Genomic DNA, 21,091 nt, shown 5'->3' with positions numbered 1-21,091 from the left:
AATAATGACTTGTGTCTAACATCAAATGCACCCATTTTACAAAGATAACGAAAATGTTTTTGTAAGATGCTTCAGAGGTGAAAAATGTCTCAGATTTCCCTTTGAAGGATATTCACGTATTTAAGTCCATCTGGCTAACTATCTACCAGTCGATACATAGATTCTAAATTGCAACTTTAAAACTTCATTCTAAAACTCTGTAATCTCAAGAAAACTCTCCAATGTGAATCAATTCTTAAATATCTGAAAATCTACTTATATACTGTTTGTTTTTGCAGGAATAAACTGTAAGTACGGTATATACTGAAATACAAGTTTTTACTTGAGCATTAGAAATTTCAAGTCTCATGAGGCCCTTAACTGCCAAATGGTTACCTATTTTCCTTATCACTTGCTTCATATAGTCTAAAACATTTTCACTGTAAAGTTCATACTTTCGTAAACCATACTAATTAACTCCAAAGGCAAACAAAATATTAACAATTTTAAGTGCAGTATTGTCTATGTGCAGTATTATTCACTTGAAAAACAGTACTTCATGTGGATATGGATCCTCATAAAAGGAGAACATAATGCAGGTGTTAAAGGACATGCACTTTTGTCTACCATTGGCAACAAGCTGCAAATGCAATGGCAGAGGAGGTAAAGGGCAGGTACCCTACCCTGGAAGACTCAAGAGGTACTCCACAATTGGGCAGCATCCCCACAGAGCCTCCCAGAGCCCAGCAGGGCAAACTGGAGTCCTGCCTCACGATCCCTTCTTGGCTCCTCCAACTTCTAGAAAGTGTCTAATCCTAAACCTCCAGGCTACCTTTTGGCCCCAGATCCATGCTGCAATCAGTGGTTCTCTCCAGTCTTAAGACTGATAAAGGCAACAACAGTCCTGATGCAGGAGAGCACAGGAGATGAGTTACAAGCAATTTCTGATTTTGACACGACCCTGAGATAGATAAAGGTTTCACAGAAAGCAGTGTCCTTCTTCCTATAATAGTAGGATAACAAGATGCTCAGAACTAAAAGATGACATTCCACCTGACCTTGTGTCTAGGTTCAAGCATATATTAAGATCTTTCATTCAGTTAGTTCTCCTTCCCAATGAACTTACTGATTCTGTAAAATCTGAACAAAAGCAGCCTGGTATTTTTAAGAAAACCTAAGCCAGAAAAAGCCCTCACTCTATTCAGATAGTTTCAATAATTTAAAGCAGTGCTGTTCAAACTAATATGTATATGAACATCTGTGATCTTATTAAAAAAATTGCAGATTCTGATCCGGTGGGTTTGGGGTAAGACTTGACATACTGTGTTTTTAGCAAGAGCCGCCTTGTTGATGATGCTGCTACAACATTTTAAGTAGCAAGACTCTAAAAGATCTCTTTCATTATTATTGCCCGACTGAAACTGAGCAGACTATCTAAGGAATTGTCTCCTATTGTGGAATAGTAAGCTAAAGCAACCGTGTGTGTGCGCGTACACACACACACACACACGATGACAGAAAATCCGTAAATTTAAAAAAAAAAAAAAAACACCACACATACATTGTTAGAGATTCCTATGCAATATTTAGGGAAGGATGTAAGACATTTTTAACATAACAACATTCCCTTTTTCCTCTTTTCCATGGGCCTTGTTAAGAAACTATCTGGCAGACCAGACCCTAACGTCTAGAGTAACTAACTACATGGATTTTATGAAAATGGTTTCCCTCGAGGATTCAAAGGCCAGTTCACGCATACATGCAAGAATAGCCCCCTCTCTGATAACTCAAATTACTTCCAAGCAAAACATATGTTTGGTGGACGTGACCACTGTCAATAGGGCTATCAACATTGACAAGATCAGCTTGCTAAATGACAAGATACAGGAGCAGAGGAAGCAATACATGGATGCTATGTTATGATGGAGAAGGAAGAGACCATGGTCTAATGTAACAGAGTAAGAAAAGTTCGTTGACATGGTTTCAGATTCCACATTGCAAATAAACTATCACTTGTCAAGTTTTGGTATATTATCAAATAGCCACACAATTACCTTAAAAAGTATATTAAAATACTCTTTCCTTTTCCAACTAAATATCTGCACGAGGCCAGATTTTCTTCATATGGCTCAACCAAATCAATTCATTGCACCAGGCTGAATGCAGAAGCAGATATGAGAAACCAGTTGTTCAGCCAAACATTAAATATAAAACAATGTCACTCTTCTATTCTTTTTAACTGGAAAAGTTATTTTGCATTTAAAAAAACTTCCTGAGACTTCCCTGGTGGCACAGTGGTTAAGAATCCGCCTGCCACATATATACAATGGAATATTACTCAGCCATAAAAAGAAATGAAATGGAGGTATTTGTAATGAGGTGGATGGAATTAGAGTCTGTCATACAGAGTGAATTAAGTCAGAAAGAGAAAAACAAATACAGTATGCTAACACATACATATGGAATCTAAGGAAAAAAAAAAAAAAAAGGTCATGAAGGACCTAGTGGCAAGACGGGAATAAAGACACAGACCTACTAGAGAATGGACTTGAGGATATGGGGAGGGGGTGGGGTGAGATGTGACAGGGTAAGAGAGTGTCATGGACATATATACACTACCAAATGTAAAATAGATAGCTAGTGGGAAGCAGCCGCATAGCACAGGGAGATCAGCTCGGTGCTCTGTGACCACCTAGAGGGGTGGGATGGGGAGGGTGGGAGGGAGGGAGATGCAAGAGGGAAGAGATATGTGAACATATGTATATGTATAACTGATTCACTTTGTTATAAAGCAGAAACTAACACACCATTGTAAAGCAATTGTACTCCAATAAAGATGTTTAAAAAAAAAAAGAGTCATGTACCACAATGTTCACTGCAGCTCTATTTACAATAGCCAGGACATGGAAGCAACCTCAGTGTCCATCATCGGATGAATGGATAAAGAAGATGTGGCACATATATACAATGGAATATTACTCAGCCATAAAAAGAAACGAAATTGAGTTATTTGTAGTGAGGTGGATGGAGTTAGAGTCTGTCATACAGAGTGAAATAAGTCAGAAAGAGAAAAACAAATACAGTATGCTAACACATATATATGGAATCTAAGGGAAAAAAAAAAAAAAAGGTCATGAAGAACCTAGGGGCAAGACGGGAATAAAGACACAGACCTACTAGAGAATGGACTTGAGAATATGGGGAGGGGGAAGGGTAAGCTGTGACAAAGTGAGAGAGTGGCATGGACATATATACACTACCAAATGTAAAATAGATAGCTAGTGGGAAGCAGCCGCATAGCACAGGGAGATCAGCTCGGTGCTTTGTGACTACCTAGAGGGGTGGGATAGGGAGGGTGAGAGAGAGGGAGATGCAAGAGGGAAGAGATATGGGAACATATGTATATGTATAACTGATTCACTTGGTTATAAAGCAGAAACTAACACACCATTGTAAAGCAATTATACTCCAATAAAGATGTTAAAAAAAAAAAAAAAAAGAATCCGCCTGCCAATGCAGGGGACATGGGTTTGATCCCTGGTCCTGGAAGATCCCACATGCCATGGAGCAACTAAGCCCATGTGCCACAACTACTGAGCCTGAGTTCTAAAGCTCACGAGCCACAACTGCTGAGCCCGCACGCCATAACTACTGAAGCCCACACACCACAACGAAGAGTAGCCCCCGCTTGCCACAACTAGAAAGCCAGTATGCAGCAACGAAGACACAACGCAGCCAAAAAAAAAAAATAGAAAACCAAACTTCCTGTTACATATAATTGGTTTATTTTTTAGATTAAATAAATGTTTTTAATGTTCTCAGTTTTGATTTTTGGTCCTGTAATAGTGATAAATGTAACGTCCATAAACAAGCTCTATGGTTTCTTCAGTAACTTTTTTAACAGCTTTACTGAGATATAGTTCATATTCCTCGATACTTAAGAAAGCAAAGGTGGGGCTTCCCTGGTGGCGCAGTGGTTGAGAGTCTGCCTGCCAATGCAGGGGACACGGGTTCGAGCCCTGGTCTGGGAGGATCCCACATGCCGCGGAGCAACTAGCCCCGTGAGCCACAGCTACTGAGCTTGCGCGTCTGGAGCCTGTGCTCCGCAACAAGAGAGGCCGTGACAGTGAGAGGCCCGCACACCGCGATGAGGAGTGGCCCCCGCTCGCCGCAACTGGAGAAAGCCCTCACACAGAAACGAAGACCCAACACAGCTAAAAATAATAAATAAATTAATTTAAAAAAACAAAAAAAGAAAGAAAGCAAAGGTGTCCTTACAAGCAAAATGTTTGAGAACCACTGATCTAGACTATATTTAAAGCAAGGCTTAAAGGTCTCTCTGAAATAGATTGGGAAGAGTATGTTTCTGACCTGGAATATTTTTATTTTATTCTAAGGTTAACTGCTGAATTTGAAATTCAGTTTGTGGTCAAATGGGTAGAGGCAGCCTTATCTGCAATCTACTTTTCAGTTATCTGTGAGGAAACTCATTTGGAGTATGAATTTTCCTTGGTAACTTTGAGTCCTTCTCTTTCTAGGCTACTGAATGTGTAACTTTAAAGGAGGGTTGAGGACAGGGACCTGAAGGGGATACAAGCGTATAATGTGAAATCAAATATAATTTACTCTTGTCATCAAAAAACTAAAATATAAGAATTTCAGAATTTCCTATAAGTACGTCATTAATTAGCAAAGCTGCAGCCCTGCACTGGTGTTTCTCCAACCCTAACTTAGGCCTCCACTTGCCCATTCATATAAAAATTAGGTCTGCAAATCCCATATCTTATGCTTTATCCAATTAAATGCCTTCCAAAAAGACTCACAGTTACTTGCTGAATGCTCTCTTCTGCTAGGGGACTAGCCAGGTGGCTGGTAACAAATCAAAGAGCTGGCGTGAAACAATATTAAGAGTTTTATTGCATAACTTTAAGATTCTAGTCACTTTGGGATTGACATATATACACACACTAATATTTATAAAATAGATAACTAATAAGAACCTGCTGCATAAAAAAAAAAAAAAAAAGATTCTGGTCACTGTTGCATTTGTGATATGAAGTAAAGACAATTAAGACCAACCATTACGTAATGGCGTCTTCCAAACAAGGTTTCCATACTGGTAATCCCTTTTCATAGTTCTCGGCCAGGAGAATTAAAGTGTATATGGAGACTAAAGACAAGCTGCCCGTGTCCACAAGTCACATCTTCAAGATTAAGCAGCCAAAATAGAGTAAGAAAAAAACTGGATGCTAATACTGACATAAACTTGTATCATTCACAAACCTCACATCAAATTTAAGTTCATCTCAAAAAAATTTCCTATTCTGATTGACGTGATAAATTGTTAAATTTTTGAACTTACAAAAAAAATACTCATAAAATATCATTTTAATATATCTTATGCATTGGGGTTCCACATAAAAATTCGTAACAACAGACCTCAAAATTGTCAAACTACTAACTTTTATATTAAAAGGTTAGAAACCACTGAGCTCTATTATATACAGATTAAGTGCCATAAACTTTAAAAATGCAGTAGGAAAACAGAATGATCAAGGCATCTAGCCACTCTCTTCAGGATCTGGAAGTTACTGATTGAAGTTCCACAAAAGAACCCCCTTAATCTCTAAAGGATCGAGGCTGTTTCTGTTTTGTTTTGTTTTGTTTTGGCTGCGCCGCGCGGCATACGGGATCTTAGTTCCCCAACCAGGGATCGAACCCGTACCCCCTGCAATGGAAGCACGGAACTCTAACCACTGGACCGCCAGGGAATTCCCCAAGGCTGTTTTATTTTTGTTCTATCAGTGAAAAACACATAATCTTTAGGAAGCCTTCAGTTCATAGACTGTATCTGAATTATTATAAAATAAACATTCTCTAATTCTAACTTTTTAAGAATGGAACATGGTTCCCCATATGGACTGAAGAAAGTGCAACGAGCTACAGGGAGACAAAAATTCTACTGGTCTAAGTAAGGAACACTTAACAGGGTCAAGCATTATAAACTTAGCTTAATTTTGTAACTGGTAATAAACTTTGGATAGAAATAAGTATACTATATAGTTTTCAAAGTACTTACCAAATTGTAGATAAACATAACCACACACAGGGGATTCCTTATCTAATCATATAACAAGGTAAGCTATTATTTGGTTAAAAGGTGATGTTCCTTTCATCTATAATAAAATAGCCACTCAATACTACAAAGATTAGTCTGTGTCTCTCCCATACCTGTAATCAAAATTATTAAAATTCAGAACAGTACAAAACATGTCAGACAATCCTATATTTTTTCATTCAAAAAACTGAATCTAATCAATTCAATTAATTAAAACAAAGACCATATTCTATCATAGGCAGACTAAGGCATTTTGTGGAGGAGATGTTAAGTCCTTATTGATGTCAAATTGTGCCAGTTGCTGGTCAACCAGTGACAATCCTATATTTTTGAGAAGTCTGAAGTTGTATGCCTGATATGATACAACTTTGAGTGAGCTCTCTACTTCAATTATCCATACCAGTCCTCGCCTCCTTTTGTTGGAAGAGACCATGATTTTGTGCCCTGCTCCTTATTCTAGGCATTAACAAAGGAATTAAAAGCTAAAACTGAACCAGTTAAAAGAAACAGACACTTCAAGAAAACTATGAACTGCCTGCCTGTTACATCTCATGACTTTATCCTAAGGAAAAAAGAGATTATGTAACTTACTATATCAAAATTTGTATCACAAAAGTAAGGTGCTGTTTTAAAATCTGACTTCCCATTCTTTAGCACAACAGCTAACAAGTACTATTTGCTATATGCCCTGCATTGTTCTTTGCGCTTGTGTCAGACTGTATTTTCCAAAGACAGCCACCCCCATACACACACCTTCCCACATCCTCTTCTTACAGCTTGGCATCAAGAAGTGAGAGATCGGACTTCCCTGGTGGCGCGGTGGTTAAGCATCCGCCTGCCAATGCAGGGGACACAGGTTCGAGCCCTGATCCGGGAAGATTCCACATGCCGCGGAGCAACTAAGCCCGTGCGCCACGACTACTGAGCCTGTGCTCTAGAGCCCGCCAGCCACAACTACTGAGCCCGCATGCCTAGAGCCCGTGCTCTGCAACAAGAGAAGCCACGACAATGAGAAGCCCGCACACCACAACGAAGAGTAGCCCCCCCTCGCCACAACTAGAGAAAGCCCGCGTGCAGCAACGAAGACCCAACGCAGCCATAAATAAATTAATTAATTAATTTAAAAAAAAAAAGTGAGAGATCTATACTACCTCCCCTTGAATCTGAGCAGTCCTAAAACTCTTGCAGAAGCGACACTGCCAGAACTTCCACAGCTGGGTCATCAAAGGCAATACAGCTCGGCCTGGCTCTCTTGGGACATACAGCTTGGGAGCCCTGAACTACTTACTTACCCTATAAAGAAATCTGGCTCCCCTGAAGCCACTGTGCTAAAAAGATCCTGTGAAGAAAGTACACAGAGCTAGAGAGATGCCAGGAGCCCCAGCTGTTCTAGCTCCCAGCTGTTTGAGTCTTCTCAGCCCAGGCACCACACACGTGACAGCTTCGTGAGCAAGCAAGCTTTCTGATGACTGCAGTCCCCAGACTTTATACTGCTCCAAGCTGACACCAAGTGGAGCAGGAAGATCTAACCATGCCAAGCCCTGCTCGGACTGTAGATTTGTAAGCAAAATAATGTTTTAAACTACTAAATGCTGCCAGTTGATTGCCATGCAGTCATAGTAACGGGAACAATGCCTGATGTGTATTAACTCATGTAATGCTTACAGCAACCAAATGAGGTAATTACTCATTATTTACTAATACTCAAGTATTAGTAGCCTCATCTTACAGATGAAAGAGACTGAGCAGATAAAAGGGACGAAAACACAAAAATTATGTGACTTGCCCAGTCACACAAGTACAAAACATTAATGCCAAACAATCTATTTGCCACATTTATACAAAAGAAAAATGAGTAAATTACCGATTTAAGAAATACTGAAATGCCACCTATATTACATATCAAGATAACGTGACAGTTTCATCTGGTGTGCACACACAAGAAGCTGTTCCTTTGCTTTTGTACATCTACAGCACACACACACACACACACAAAGATACTTAGCATTACATGTAATCTGACTCATTTGAACAGATGGTTTTACAAGAATGAACTATTAAATTTGATTTCTACAAGTCAATTAGCACCATGAAAAAAATTAATTCAAGGTCAGTCATACAAAGCAACACTATTCTCTGGTAGAACTTGCTCCAAATTTAGAACTTAGGCCACTGAACCAGATTATGAGCCAAACAATGTCAGCGTAAAGTCCAACTCCAAAATACTCCAGGAACAACGAGGGGACACTTCAGTTTTTATTTATCAAAAACAAAGAGTAAGTTATGAGATTGGTCTTAACTGGGATTAAGGAATTTAGACCACATCTGATTTCTGTAAGGCTGCCTGGTTTGGTCTTTCAAACTGCTGTGGTGCTTATAGGCTTTCAGAGCTTTAAACTCAGAAACAGGGGAAAAAAAGGAAAGATAAGTGCCTAGTTTATTGTATGTGCTATATATATGCTCAGGTCAAACTTCCCTAAGCTCTTTCCTACCCACCTAAGGCGGAAGGAATTCTGCTTCTTTATGATCTGGTTGATCTGCACTATGAGTCACCTATAAACCTCTTATTCAGAGTAAACTCCTAAACCTAGCTAGTGCCTTGCACACAGTAACTGCTCATATAGTTTTCAGTGACAAATTTAAGTAGGCTTTTTAAGGCAAGTAAAATATATGGCTTTGTCACACTGAGATATTCATTAAAATTAATTGGAGGCACACTAAAAATCATTAGCCAACACCAAGATATTATTATTACTATTGTTACTGTAATTATAAGCTATTATCACTGTAATTTAAAAAGCTAAATGGATTTTTCTAATCAAGAAAAAGACTACTCTCTATCCCTACAATTATTTCACTGAATAAAGACAAAAGATTTTTCCCCAAGACCCAGCAGTATTCACCAAATTGGCCAAAAGGGACTTTATGCAACAATGATGAAATATAGTTCATGGAAAACAAGTACGTTACATTCTTCTATCACCACTATGCGCTGTGCACATTATTTTCAATTTGTTTCTCATCTCTAGTCTATGCCCTTTAAGATTACTCCACCCACATTTTTCATCCAGCTTAAGAGATCAGCAAGCAATTATCTTCAAAAAGATTTTAATACTAGAAACATTCTACTTCAATAAAACTACACTATAAGGAGTCATCTTTTACAGTCTTAAAAAGGTTTCCAGAAAAATGTCTATACACAATGATGGTATATTAAAAAATCTGCTATGAAAAACAATACCCATTTTATACAGAATATTCACATATTCATTTCGTGTTTTTTTAAGTTAGTGTTAAATCATAAAAATGATTTTATCAGATCATTTCAGTGTACCCATATCTGACAAGAATAACTACAGTAGAGTTCAACACCTCAGAAGACATGTTCAAATGACTGCCAACAGGAACGTAAATCACTAGAAAGGCTACTGCTCATTCATCCCACCCTCAGTACTTGTTAACAAGTATTTATATATTCATAATTTTGTAATGACAAAAATTTTATAATTTAGAAATGAACTAGTAAGTGTATTTACTAAGAAATACTAATACCCTTCTGAAATCTGTGTTTTCTCTAATTGGTAACACTTTATCTTTCTAGAAACTCAAAATATAAATGAAAACCAGAAAACAAGTCAAGGGCTTTGAAAAGTGTTAAAATTAAAGAAATAAAATGTCAACAAAGACTCTCTCTCTATTCCCCTAAAGACTGAATACCTATAATACTTAAAAAAATTAACTTCTGTATTTCATAGTCTTAAGAGGAATCTAGGTTACAAAGTCTAACTATATAATTACAAATGAGAATAAAGCCCAGAAATGTAAATGAACTCAAGCGCGTAAGTTATTCTTTGCAAAAGAGACAGGATGAAAATTAAAACAGCCGCTAATGTAAACTACTGATATTTTAATTAAACTTCCCTGGTCAAGGTTGTTACAACAGTCCTACAGGCAGTATAAGTATAGTAGCTAAGACCACGTCTAGAGCCAGGACTGCCAACATTCTCCAGGAGCTGTGTGACTGTAGACGAGATAGTCTGTGCGTGCTTCCTCGCCTCACTGGTTCTGTGGATGAACTTCATCAAATCCTTTCAATAAGCTCAAGTCTCAGATTCTTAAGCAAACTAGACAATCAATAGTGGGTTTTCTTCTAAAACAGTGTGTAAATATATTTTTTTCTTGGGAAACAAAATATAAGTTGGGGAATCCTGCTTTTTTTAAATTATTCAAATAACCACAACTTTTTTCAAATACTGTTTTCACATATGCTGCTTCAAAGAATTGGGGGAAGAAAGAAGGCATAGAATGGTTCAACTCCTTGTTTCATGCAGCCACACCAGTAACAGTGAGAAAGAAGTATGTATCAGGTACATCCAGAAGAAATACGTATCAGGTACATCCACATTCAGCTGAATTCAACCAATTATAGAGTTACTGAATATACAGAGTGTAACAGGTGAGTGCACTACAGGTACGTGCTGGAAGTATAAAGATAAATAGGACCTGATTTTAATCTTAAAAATGTTATAGCCTGGAGAAGACAAACACAAACACAAATGGATATTTCAATGCAATGCCATAAATATGAATTAGAATTATGGTGATTTTTGAACTCAGAAGAACCTGAAGTACCTTTGAGATCCTGGATGGAGCAAAGACACACCTGCAATATTCTGGGTTTGTCTAAAGGATAGGAAACACACACACACACAGCATGTATACAGAATAGGTTCCTATTCTCAGGGAGCACACATTCCAGCAAGAGAGATGAACAGTAAATACTTGCTCAAATTGTGATAGGGCCAATGCAGAACTTGAGTGCGGCAATGAGCCTAACAAAGAATTGGGGGCAGTCTGCCTGAGAAAATGTTCAAGGTAAGACCTGATCGTGACTAGTAGTTACAAAAACAGAAGCTGGCGAAGGGAAAAGAATGTGATTCACAATATGATACATATATTTATCTTCTGACTTCCATTAGAGCACTTGCCAAATCTACAGCAGATTTATCACATCTGAGCTCCAAGTTTCTTTATACTGTTTAGTCCAAAACCCTCACTTTAAAGAAAAAGAGTCAATCTATAGTTCAGGGAAATGAAACGATTTGCCAAATATCCTGCAGGCAGTCTCTAGTAATGCCAGTACTACAATACTGATTATTCTCAATAAAGTACTCTTTCCACATTTTACACATGAGAAATGGGAAAATAAATGACACTGAATTAATTACAGCCCTAGGCCCTTTACATATTCCGTCTCATTTAATCATAATACTAAGATACTTCTTCTAGGGCTTCCCTGGTAGCACAGTGGGTAAGAATCTGTCTGCCAATGCAGGGGACACGGGTTCGAGCCCTGGTCCGGGAAGATCCCACATGCTGCAGAGCAACTAAGCCCGTGCGCCACAACTACTGAGCCTGCGCTCTAGAGCCCACGTGCCACAACTACTGAAGCCCGCGCGCCTAGAGCCCGTGCTCCACAAGAGAAGCCACCACAATGAGAAGCCCGCGCGTCGCAACGAAGAGCAGCCCCCACTCGACGCAACTCAAGAAAGCCCACGTGCAGCAACAAAGACCCAATGCAGCCATAAATAGACAGACAGATACTTCTTCTATTTTAAAGGTAAGGAAACAACTTCTGATAAGTTAAATTATAACGCCAAGTCTTTCTGACTTAGAGGTTCATGCTCTTTCACTACCCAATGTTCCTTTAGCTGTTTTAGTGATAGATGTGTCTAGAAAAATATGGTAAGGTATTGTTCCAGTTATATCCTCAAGAAAAAAACATTTTACTCAGGAACACTAACACTATTTCTCTTATTGATCACTCAGGAAATTCGCTTTTCTTTCCTTTAATTCAGTTTCCCAAGCATGACTTTTTCCCCAACTTCTATCCCAGCTCAAGTCCCTTTATTTCACACCTGTGCTACTCCTACTACCTCCTAATTGGTCTCCCAGCTCCCCAGCTTTCCTTCTCTACCTTTGCCACATGTGATTAATTTTCCGGTAACACAAGTTTCATCATTCATTCAAAATGTATTTTAAAATACCTAAAATGATCGTCAAGCACTGTGCCAGGTACTGCAGATAGTGTAATGTTCAAAACAGACGCAGTTCCTATTCTCAAGGAGCTCACATTCTAGGAAGAGAGACGAACAGTAAATAATTACTCAAATTGTGATAAAGGCAATGCAGAACCTGAAGGGCTAGCAATGTGTCCAACAAAGAATCAGGGATAGTTTGCCTGAGAAAATGTTCAAGGTAAGACCTGATCATGACTCTGAGTTACAAAGACATAAGTTGGGGAGAGGCAAAGAATCCAATTCACAAGCCTATAGACAGAAAGATGGGCACATTTGTGTTGGCATGAAAGGTCACACTTTAGTCATGAATTCTTATTTCCCAGTTCCAATGTGGATCCTCTAATCTAGGCAGAAAGTTTTCTGAATATGCTAGGCTCTTTCCTTCCTATGTTTCATTTAGGCTTCCTAGAAATTTCTTTTCATCACTCAACTAACCCTAAAATCCATAAAAACCCTCTCCCATCAAAACTTTAGTCATCGACTATAATACTCCACAGTTTTAATTTTAATGTACTGTGTCACAAATTTACAGGAAAACTAGAGAACAATGGAATCATCTTTTTAGTCTTCTCTTTAAAAACTATCTGGGGATGCACATTTCTTTCTTATCACTAAACAGGGTTAAATGCTAACCATCAGTAAATCCTCAAAAATGACTTTTTAAAAAAATAAATTTATTTATTTATTTATTTTTGGCTGCATTGGGTCTTCGTTGCTGTGCACAGGTTTTCTCTAGTTGCGGCGAGCAGGGGCTCCTCTTCGTTGCGGTGTGCGGGCTTTTCACCACAGTGGCCTCTCTTGTCGCGGAGCACGGGCTCTAGGCGCGCGGGATTCAGGGCTGTGGCACGCAGGCTCAATAGTTGTGGCTCACAGGCTCTAGAGCGCAGGCTCAGTAGTTGTGGCGCATGGGCTTAGTTGCTCCGCGGCATGTGGGATCTTCCCGGACCAGGAATTGAACCCGTGTGCCCTGCATTGGCAGGCGGATTCTTAACTACTGCGCCACCAGGGAAGCCCAAAAATGATTTTTTAAACATCTAAACATCTACCTGATCTCCTATCCATGCCCAAAATTGTCCATTTAGTTCTAAGGTCAATATCACTATTACTTTCACTAATGTATACTATCAGTCATAAAAATGAACTCAATATGCGGTTAGATAACTGCAACTCCATTACCATTACTAGAAAACATATCCCAAAACCTTTTAGTAATAGATCAGCAGCATTACTTACATATTAAAAACTATTAAAAATAAAAGGTATTAAGAGGCCTTTTAGGTCAACCATGTATGTTAAAGAAAATGATTAAAATGTAGATTTTGTAATGAAATATTTTGGTATAGCGTATCCTTTTGCAAGGTTCTGCAGCACTCATTTACAGATACTTGCCACACATTTAACAGCTGGTACAGTACTTCTGGCATTTCAGATCTTAAACTTCTTCAACAAAAGACCAATGCTAGCTTTACTATTCTCAGCTCTTGTGCACAGTCTGTCTCCCCCACCCATGAGGTCAGGTGCTTTGTTTTAGTCACTGCTGTGTACCCAACACCTAGAATAGTACCTGGCACATAATGGGGGTTCTATGTACATCTGTGGAATAAATACCTATCACATAATACATGCTTAGTAAATTGTGTGCCAAATACTGTGCATGTAATCCCCATAGCTATCTTACAGGATAGGAACTATTACTGTCCCCCTTCTGCAGATAAGAAACCTGAAGCAGTAGAAAGACGTTAAATAACTTAAATGACTGTCCCATGGTCACCCAGCTTCAGTGAGAGCCAGAATTCAAATCCAAACATTCTGACTCATCTTGTACTCTTAACCACTTTTCTCCCTATACTTCTCTCCTTAACTTCAAATTTTCCATGTACCTTTGATAAAATGTTGGGCATTTTTCTACAATAAATGCTTCTAAACAGTGGTTTAAAAAAAAAAACCCTCGGGTGACTATCCACTTCAGATTTTCCATCCTTATACTTACTTTTAAAATAAGCTTTTTACAGAAATTTACAATTTCAAAGTTGTCCAATCTTTTAAAAAGTATTTATTATGCACCTCTGGATCGCCTCTAAATTGGTAGTTCTTAACTTAGACCAAACCCTTTTAAGACTCTGAGAAAAACTGCTGACATCTTCTCAGAGAAACGCCCACATAAAATTTTGCATACGACCTCAAAGGCCTTACTAGAGTACACCCCCAGAGAAAAGCTGGCCTTAAACTCACTATACTAAATACAATGATCCAGCCAAAGGCACCAATTCCTGGCCCTCACTTTATAGTCTTCTTTATACAAATTCTACTGTAGGTATTTCAATTTAATTCTAATAATTGAGTACTCACCATACGCGGGTACTGTGCTAGATGCTACAAAGATCTAAATGAGCTAAACTATCCCTGCTCTCAAAACTACCATGCTACAACAAAAAGGATGAAGCAAGCATTCAAGTGCTTTGAACAGCATGGATTCTTCCAAACGGTCCACAGGGCTCCTTAACAGAAGTTCACGTGGACCTTAGAACACCGTCATGGTTAAACCTAACCCTGTCGTCTTGCAGTTGAACTAAGGGTCAAAGATATTACTTAAAATCATAATATAAGTAGCAATGCTAAAATCTGAATTGTGTCCTTTGACTCTTAATTACAGGCTCTTTATACTGCAATATTCTACATCCTTACATAACAAAGCCAGAAACTGAGATGAAAAAATAAAGAAGAAATACAAATACAGTAATTAAAAAGAAAAAAATTAAAATCAAGTTTAATAAGACCAGGAAAGAATTTGTTGTGGCATTTTGATGGGTTTTTAAAGGTTGTCTCAGTCAACAAAAATCTGAAGCAATTATTGTGTATCACAGTATGAATAAAAAGAAAAATAGGAAAAATGTATCTGCTAAGTGAAGATGTATGAAGAATATGTGAGCAGGTATATTTAGGTCATAAAATCCTTGGCTCTCTTTCTCTCAGATGACTTGCTCTGGGGGAAACTAGTTGCTATGTCATAAGAACACAAAAACAGCCTTATGGAGATACTGACCTGGTGAGTAACTGAGGCCTCCTGCCAAAAGCTACATTAAGTGAGCCGATTTCCAGCCCCAGTCCAGCCTTCAGATGACTGCAGGGCTGGCCAACACTTTCGCTGCAACAGCAGACTCTGAGCCAGAACCACTGAGCTAAGCCTCTCCATTCTTGACTTTCAGAAACCGCATGTGATACCAAATGTTTGTTTTAAGTTGCTAAATTTGGGGGATATCTGTTACACAGCAATAAATAGCTAATACAACAGGCAAGGTGTGACATCTCTAACTTTGTCTAGAGTCAATAAAGTTTTGTGCTAGGAATTATGGCAAAACCACACTTTGGAATTAAAAGTTTCAGAGCAATATGCAAGATGGATGAAGTGGGAAGCATTTTGTCTTCCTGTATCCCACAATATCCAGTAGAGTCCTTCCTGCACACAGTAAATACCTACGCTTGGTAACAAACTAGCTTACACACAAGATTTCCTAACTGATCCAATGCAATAGTCTCAATATTTCTTAAAAGTAAAATGACCCCTTAGAATCTCTCCATATAAACTCAATCCTGAAAGTTGTAGTTTTATTGTTGTTTACTTTTTAGCACAGAGCCATACCTTCCTTAACTGAGAATTACAATCCGTAATCAATGAAAACTGAGACCTGTTAGAAGCTCTTCCCTAAATTTAGTCATAATTAAAAGGTAGCTTAAAACAGGAATTCTGGAGAGACTATGAACAGCTGCTTCAGAGTTGAAAAGTGAATGGTGAAAAGCAGTTCCATCATGAAGTATGAGCAAAATCTTACCTCTTATAAAAGTATTTTATTGCCTCAACTCTACAGAGCCTTAATAGATCCTGATGATAACCTGAGCATGCAGCCTTCTAATATTAATCTGATTTAAAAATTTAGCCTCCATACTAGAAAAAGATCTTCCTAATCATATTACTGGGAAAGTGAGCAACATAACCCTGTTTTCCCGGTGTCAAAACAATCTTAATTATACCTCAAAGTTTGCAACCCATTAGGTTGGTAATCCAAATTTTAATCCACAGAACAGTAAGGGCCTGTAGTGTTTGCTGATCATTAAGTTTCATACTAAATGCCCTTCCCTATCACCCCAACCTTATGCATGCACTCTTCACCTGACACCTGGATTTACCCAGAAAGGCTGATAAAAGTGGCTTTTTCAAAATAAGTCGTATCTTATATTCTAGATGGGAGGGGAGAACCGTAATAGAGACGAATAACCACAAAACAGAGACTGTTATTATCAATTTGCTTATACAGATAAGCAACTGAAGAGTATTTTCATGTATAATCTGATTCAACAGCTAGAACTAATTTTTACACTAAAATTATTTCAGAGGCATTCTAAAATTCTATTTAAAAGTCAACTTAGGGGCTTCCCTGGTGGCGCAGTGGTTGAGAATCTGCCTGCCAATGCAGGGGACACGGGTTCGAGCCCTGGTCTGGGAAGATCCCACATGCCGCGGAGCAACTAAGCCCGTGAGCCACAATTACTGAGCCTGCGTGTCTGGAGCCTGTGCTCCGCAACAAGAGAGGCCGCGACAGTGAGAGGCCCGCGCACCGCGATGAAGAGTGGCCCCCACTTGCTGCAACTGGAGAAAGCCCTCGCACAGAAGCGAAGACCCAACACAGCCATAAATAAATAACTGAATAAATAAAATTTAAAAAAAAAAAAAAAAAGTCAACTTAGCCTCTGAAATTAACTTAAAAGGTGGTAACTTTTTAAAAGGTACTTAAGCTTAGATTCAAAGTAGAATAAAATAAAAGCTAGTTTTTAGTGGCCTCACACAGCTAAATATTTCCCTCAAAGAAAATTCCATTATCTTTATAACCAAACTAAAAGTAAACTACATATTAACTTTAAGGTTTTCTAACTTTACCACAATAAACACACCAATACACTTAGGCTGGTTCTGAATAACCTTCTCCTGGGAAAAACAATGTTTTTGGTACCAAGTGTGGTTTAATCATTTTATAAATTAATCACTTTCACAACACTTCGAATACATGTTTTAAACTGACTCCTTGGATCACAAGCTTTAATATCCAAATCTTTAAAGTTAGTTCTTTCTTAAAACGGAGCACTTACAGTTAAAAATATTTAAGATAATTTCAACAACTTATAAAGTATGTTAGATAAACTGAAAAGTATAAACTAATTTCAAAGTGAAAGAAAAACTCAATTGGCATTCTAATAGAGTAAATTCTAATGATAATAAAATCCTTGCAACAGGATGCCTCATGTTTCTAAAAAGCACTTTAAAACCACGATATCCTCCCATCAGTTACAAATATAAAGACTTCCTACCGTGAAATCAATCTATAAAATCCGTAGATTGATGTAATCTGCAGGACAGTTTATAAGAATTATGAATCCTCTGCAAATTTAAAATAACTCTTAAAAAAAACTCAAAGGCAAAAAAAGGGGAGTTTCAAAATTAAGATTATCAAGACCACAACCAGTTTCACTAGTAATATAAGGTTTTTTCATACACGTGATAAATTTATTACCCAGTAATGGTAAAATGATTGCAGTGTTTTGTAGTCTCTAATGTTTAAGCAACAAGAAAAGCAAGTACATTTGGTTATCAGGGTTTAACCTTATTTGGCACCAATATCTTACTCCTTACTCTGAAATATGATGTAAAAATTACATAATCAAGTGAATATCTAATAAAAATGAAGTCAAAACTTCACTTCCTGAAATACTGCTTGGCCAATTACTATCTCCTAAAAGGACTAGTAGACAGATATTAACTAAAAAAAAAAAAAACGAAAAAAACCCCCAAATACCTGGCACATACTGCTTGTAGCTATTTAAAGTGAATTATTCTAACTCCTGTGAAGTGGGAATAGCAGAGAACCTTTGTTCAGATCCAGCTCCACCACTTCCATTCTATACTTACTGTTTTGAGTAAGACACTCAACTTGGCTCTTCATCTGTTAAATGGAAGTCAAAATAATACCTATCTTGCGCCAGAGTTGTGAAAATGAAATGATTAAGGCATTTAAATCGTGCAGTGCTAGGGAAGTGTGTTTTATGGGTGTATGTGTATACTAGGTAAATGGAACAACTGTGGTAGATGCTGACTGTATAAATTAATGCCAACTTTCAAATATCTACTGGCACCAAAGAAGGCGTATACAGTAAAATGATAAATGACACATGCTTCATTGTGCAGTTCACATCAATTTTTAATTTTCTTGAAGACATTCTCATTCCTGCCATGCCTGAATAGTTCAGGACAATTTTTCCAAGGTTTGCACTCTCTATTTTATCCCACTCAAGATGTTTCCTTAACTAGACATTAAAGTAAATGTCAAACAGAATTTGATGCTATATTTTCAAAATATTTAGAGCTGTGAATTCCTCATAACACTAAATATAAGCCATTGTGTTCATTTTTATGTTAACAATCGAATTCCTAGAACTTTAGAATACTTTAACTTTTAAATCCAAGTCAATAAAGATGGTTAAAAATTCTACTGCTCATCAAAACATTAGCAGATGGTCAAAATAACTAATATACTTTAGATGCATTATAATACGCATGACACGGTTCTCTCTGTTTAAAAAAGTACATTAAAGACCAATTAGTTAAAATACGAAGTTTTCCAGAGATCAAAAGTAATGATAGTAACAACTGAAACATACCATAACAATAAACTTCTTAATGTCCCGAAAAAATGAAGCGCATTTTTGTCAGTCTCCACATTCTTTCTAAGAAGCTTTAGAAAAATGCTACTAATCCCTTCAGAGATCTCGCTAAAACATGACTTTAAATATTACCATCTAAAATCACGACCCTCACGTTGAAGCATTACTGTATAAAGATTTTAAAACGCATACTAACATGCTGTACCTTATGACTGCATTTTGTTACAATTCCTACTCTCTTCGATTCCGCAAAGTTATTTTAAAGGACACCGATTCATTATTCTTTTACACAACGATGTATACGTTTTTAAAACTTTCTCCCCAATTTGATCACCAACGAAATCGAAGTTACTAAAATCACTTTGGAGACCATGTTAATGACCACACATGAGGAATTCTGGAAGCGCGGATTAAATATAAAAGAATAGTCTTTACTTTTCTAAATAAAGGAAAGTGATGGTTGGGGGTCTCCTCCCTGAACAAGGAAGTTCTGTTACATCCAGGCGAGACCAGCCATGTTGGAAAACACTTGTCAATTACGGTTCTGACAAGTATTCGCGAACACGGCTGGATGAAGCTAACCTTGTGTACCGAGGTGCGTACATCAAGGCCCTCTTCGGCTCCGCCACAGGATCTGGGCCTACTTTGGGGATTGTTTCCGAGTTGGAGCCGTCCTTCGGTCCGTACGGAGTGCAGAGCCGAGGGGAAAGAGGGCGGGGAAAGGAGAGTTGGGGGGAAAAGGGTTTGAGAGTTGGAAGCCGCTATCCGCAGCGAGAGGGGCGCGGCGGCCGGCAGAGGTTTCCGAGTTGAGAGCCGGGGGGAGGGGCCGAGGATTCGGGGAGCAGGGGGATCTCAGCAAAAAGTCCCCTCGGGCCCCTCGGAGGGGCCCAGGAGCGCAAGAGGAGGAAGGGAAGGGGAAACGCTTCAGTGCACTGACCTGTCCTCCGAGTCCATGCGGCTCAGGGGTTCCCCATCCGACGACATCTCCAAGCTGCCTCGCCGGCCCCCGGAGGTCGCGCTGCTTCCGCCTCCCCCGGTCCCGTAGCCCTCATCTCCGCCGCTGGAAACGACGCTGCTGCTGCTGCTGCTGCTGCCGCCCCCGCCGCCGCCCTGGCTGCCCCGCGGTCCCTTGGGCTCCTCCAGGCCCTCCTTGCCGTCCCCATCCCCGCTGCTGCTGCTGGCGGCACCGGGGCTCAGCGAGCGCGTCTCGTCGCTGCTGCTCCCGCCGCTGCTGCCCACCAGGCTCTCGGCGCTGCTCTCCTCCTCGCCCCCGCCGCTGCTGCTGCTCTCGTCCTCCTCCTCCTCGTCCTCATCCTCGTCCTCATCCTCCCCGGCCTGGCTGGCGCTCTCGGGGCTCGGCTCCGACATCGTCTCCGCCTCGCCGCCCCCCACTCCGCCGCCGCCTCCACCGCCCCCACCGCCGCCGCCGCCGTTCAGCAGCAGCGCCGCCACCGCCTCGGCCTCCGCCTCTTCTTCCTCCTCCTCTTCCTCCTCCTCCTCCTCTGGCGGCTCAGCCCGACCCCGCGCCGCCGGGCCGGGGCTGCCGGGGGGCAGAGGGCTCAGGCGGGAGAGCTCCTCCAGGTCGGCCATGTCGGTGATAGCGGCGGCCATGGCGGCGCCTGCTCCTCCTCCTCCTCCTCCTCCCCGCCGCCGCCGCCGCCTCCCTCTCTGGACTCTCGCTCCCGTGCCCCCTCCCGAACGCCCAAAACTCCGCCGACGCCGCTGCAGAGCAGGAGGAGGGCCCGCGAGCTGCGTCAGCCTGCACACGCGCTACGGAGCCCGCGCGGGGACAGGGGCGCGACTGCGCGCACTCACGCGGAGACGGCTGCGCGCCTGCGCGGCGGCACGCGGTGGCGCCTCCACCCCCCCACCCCGGCCGCGGATTCCGCACCCCCGCCGGCGCCCCCGCTGGTCCCCGCCCGGCCTCCGCTCCGACCCGCCGAGGACTCAGAGTTTCCGCGGGGCCTTCCCACGCCTTCCCTGCTCGCGCGGCGGGCGGGACACGCGGAACGAAAACCTGAGCGCTAGCCGGCGATTCTAACAGCCCTCCGAGGTCTCAAGATAAAGTCATTCATTCCGGGGGGTGTTTGGGGAGCGTCCCCGGTGCACAGGCGCTAAGCCAAGAATCGAACAAGTCCCTGGGCTTCTGAGAGCTGACAGTCTACGAGGAGAGGCGATTAAAATGAGTAAAAATGAATAATAC

The 21,091-nt window shown here is 40.3% G+C and overlaps 1 protein-coding gene across 1 annotated transcript in view; it reads right to left on the bottom strand.

Annotated features, from left to right (window-relative positions):
- Positions 1–20,812, bottom strand: part of AEBP2 (AE binding protein 2) — a 59,982-nt gene extending 39,170 nt beyond the window's left edge. The window contains exon 1 of the mRNA XM_036865993.1: positions 19,826–20,812. Within this exon, the coding sequence (XP_036721888.1) occupies positions 19,826–20,499 (674 nt within the window). The 5' untranslated portion in view covers positions 20,500–20,812. The remainder of the gene's footprint in view (positions 1–19,825) is intronic.
- Positions 20,813–21,091: the final 279 nt, after the last annotated feature.

This window comes from Balaenoptera musculus, chromosome 10, assembly GCF_009873245.2.
Source record: "Balaenoptera musculus isolate JJ_BM4_2016_0621 chromosome 10, mBalMus1.pri.v3, whole genome shotgun sequence".
In the NCBI taxonomy this organism is placed as follows: Eukaryota; Metazoa; Chordata; class Mammalia; order Artiodactyla; family Balaenopteridae; genus Balaenoptera; species Balaenoptera musculus.
Note: the sequence above shows the minus strand (reverse complement) of the source record. Positions and strands in the feature narration are given on the sequence as shown.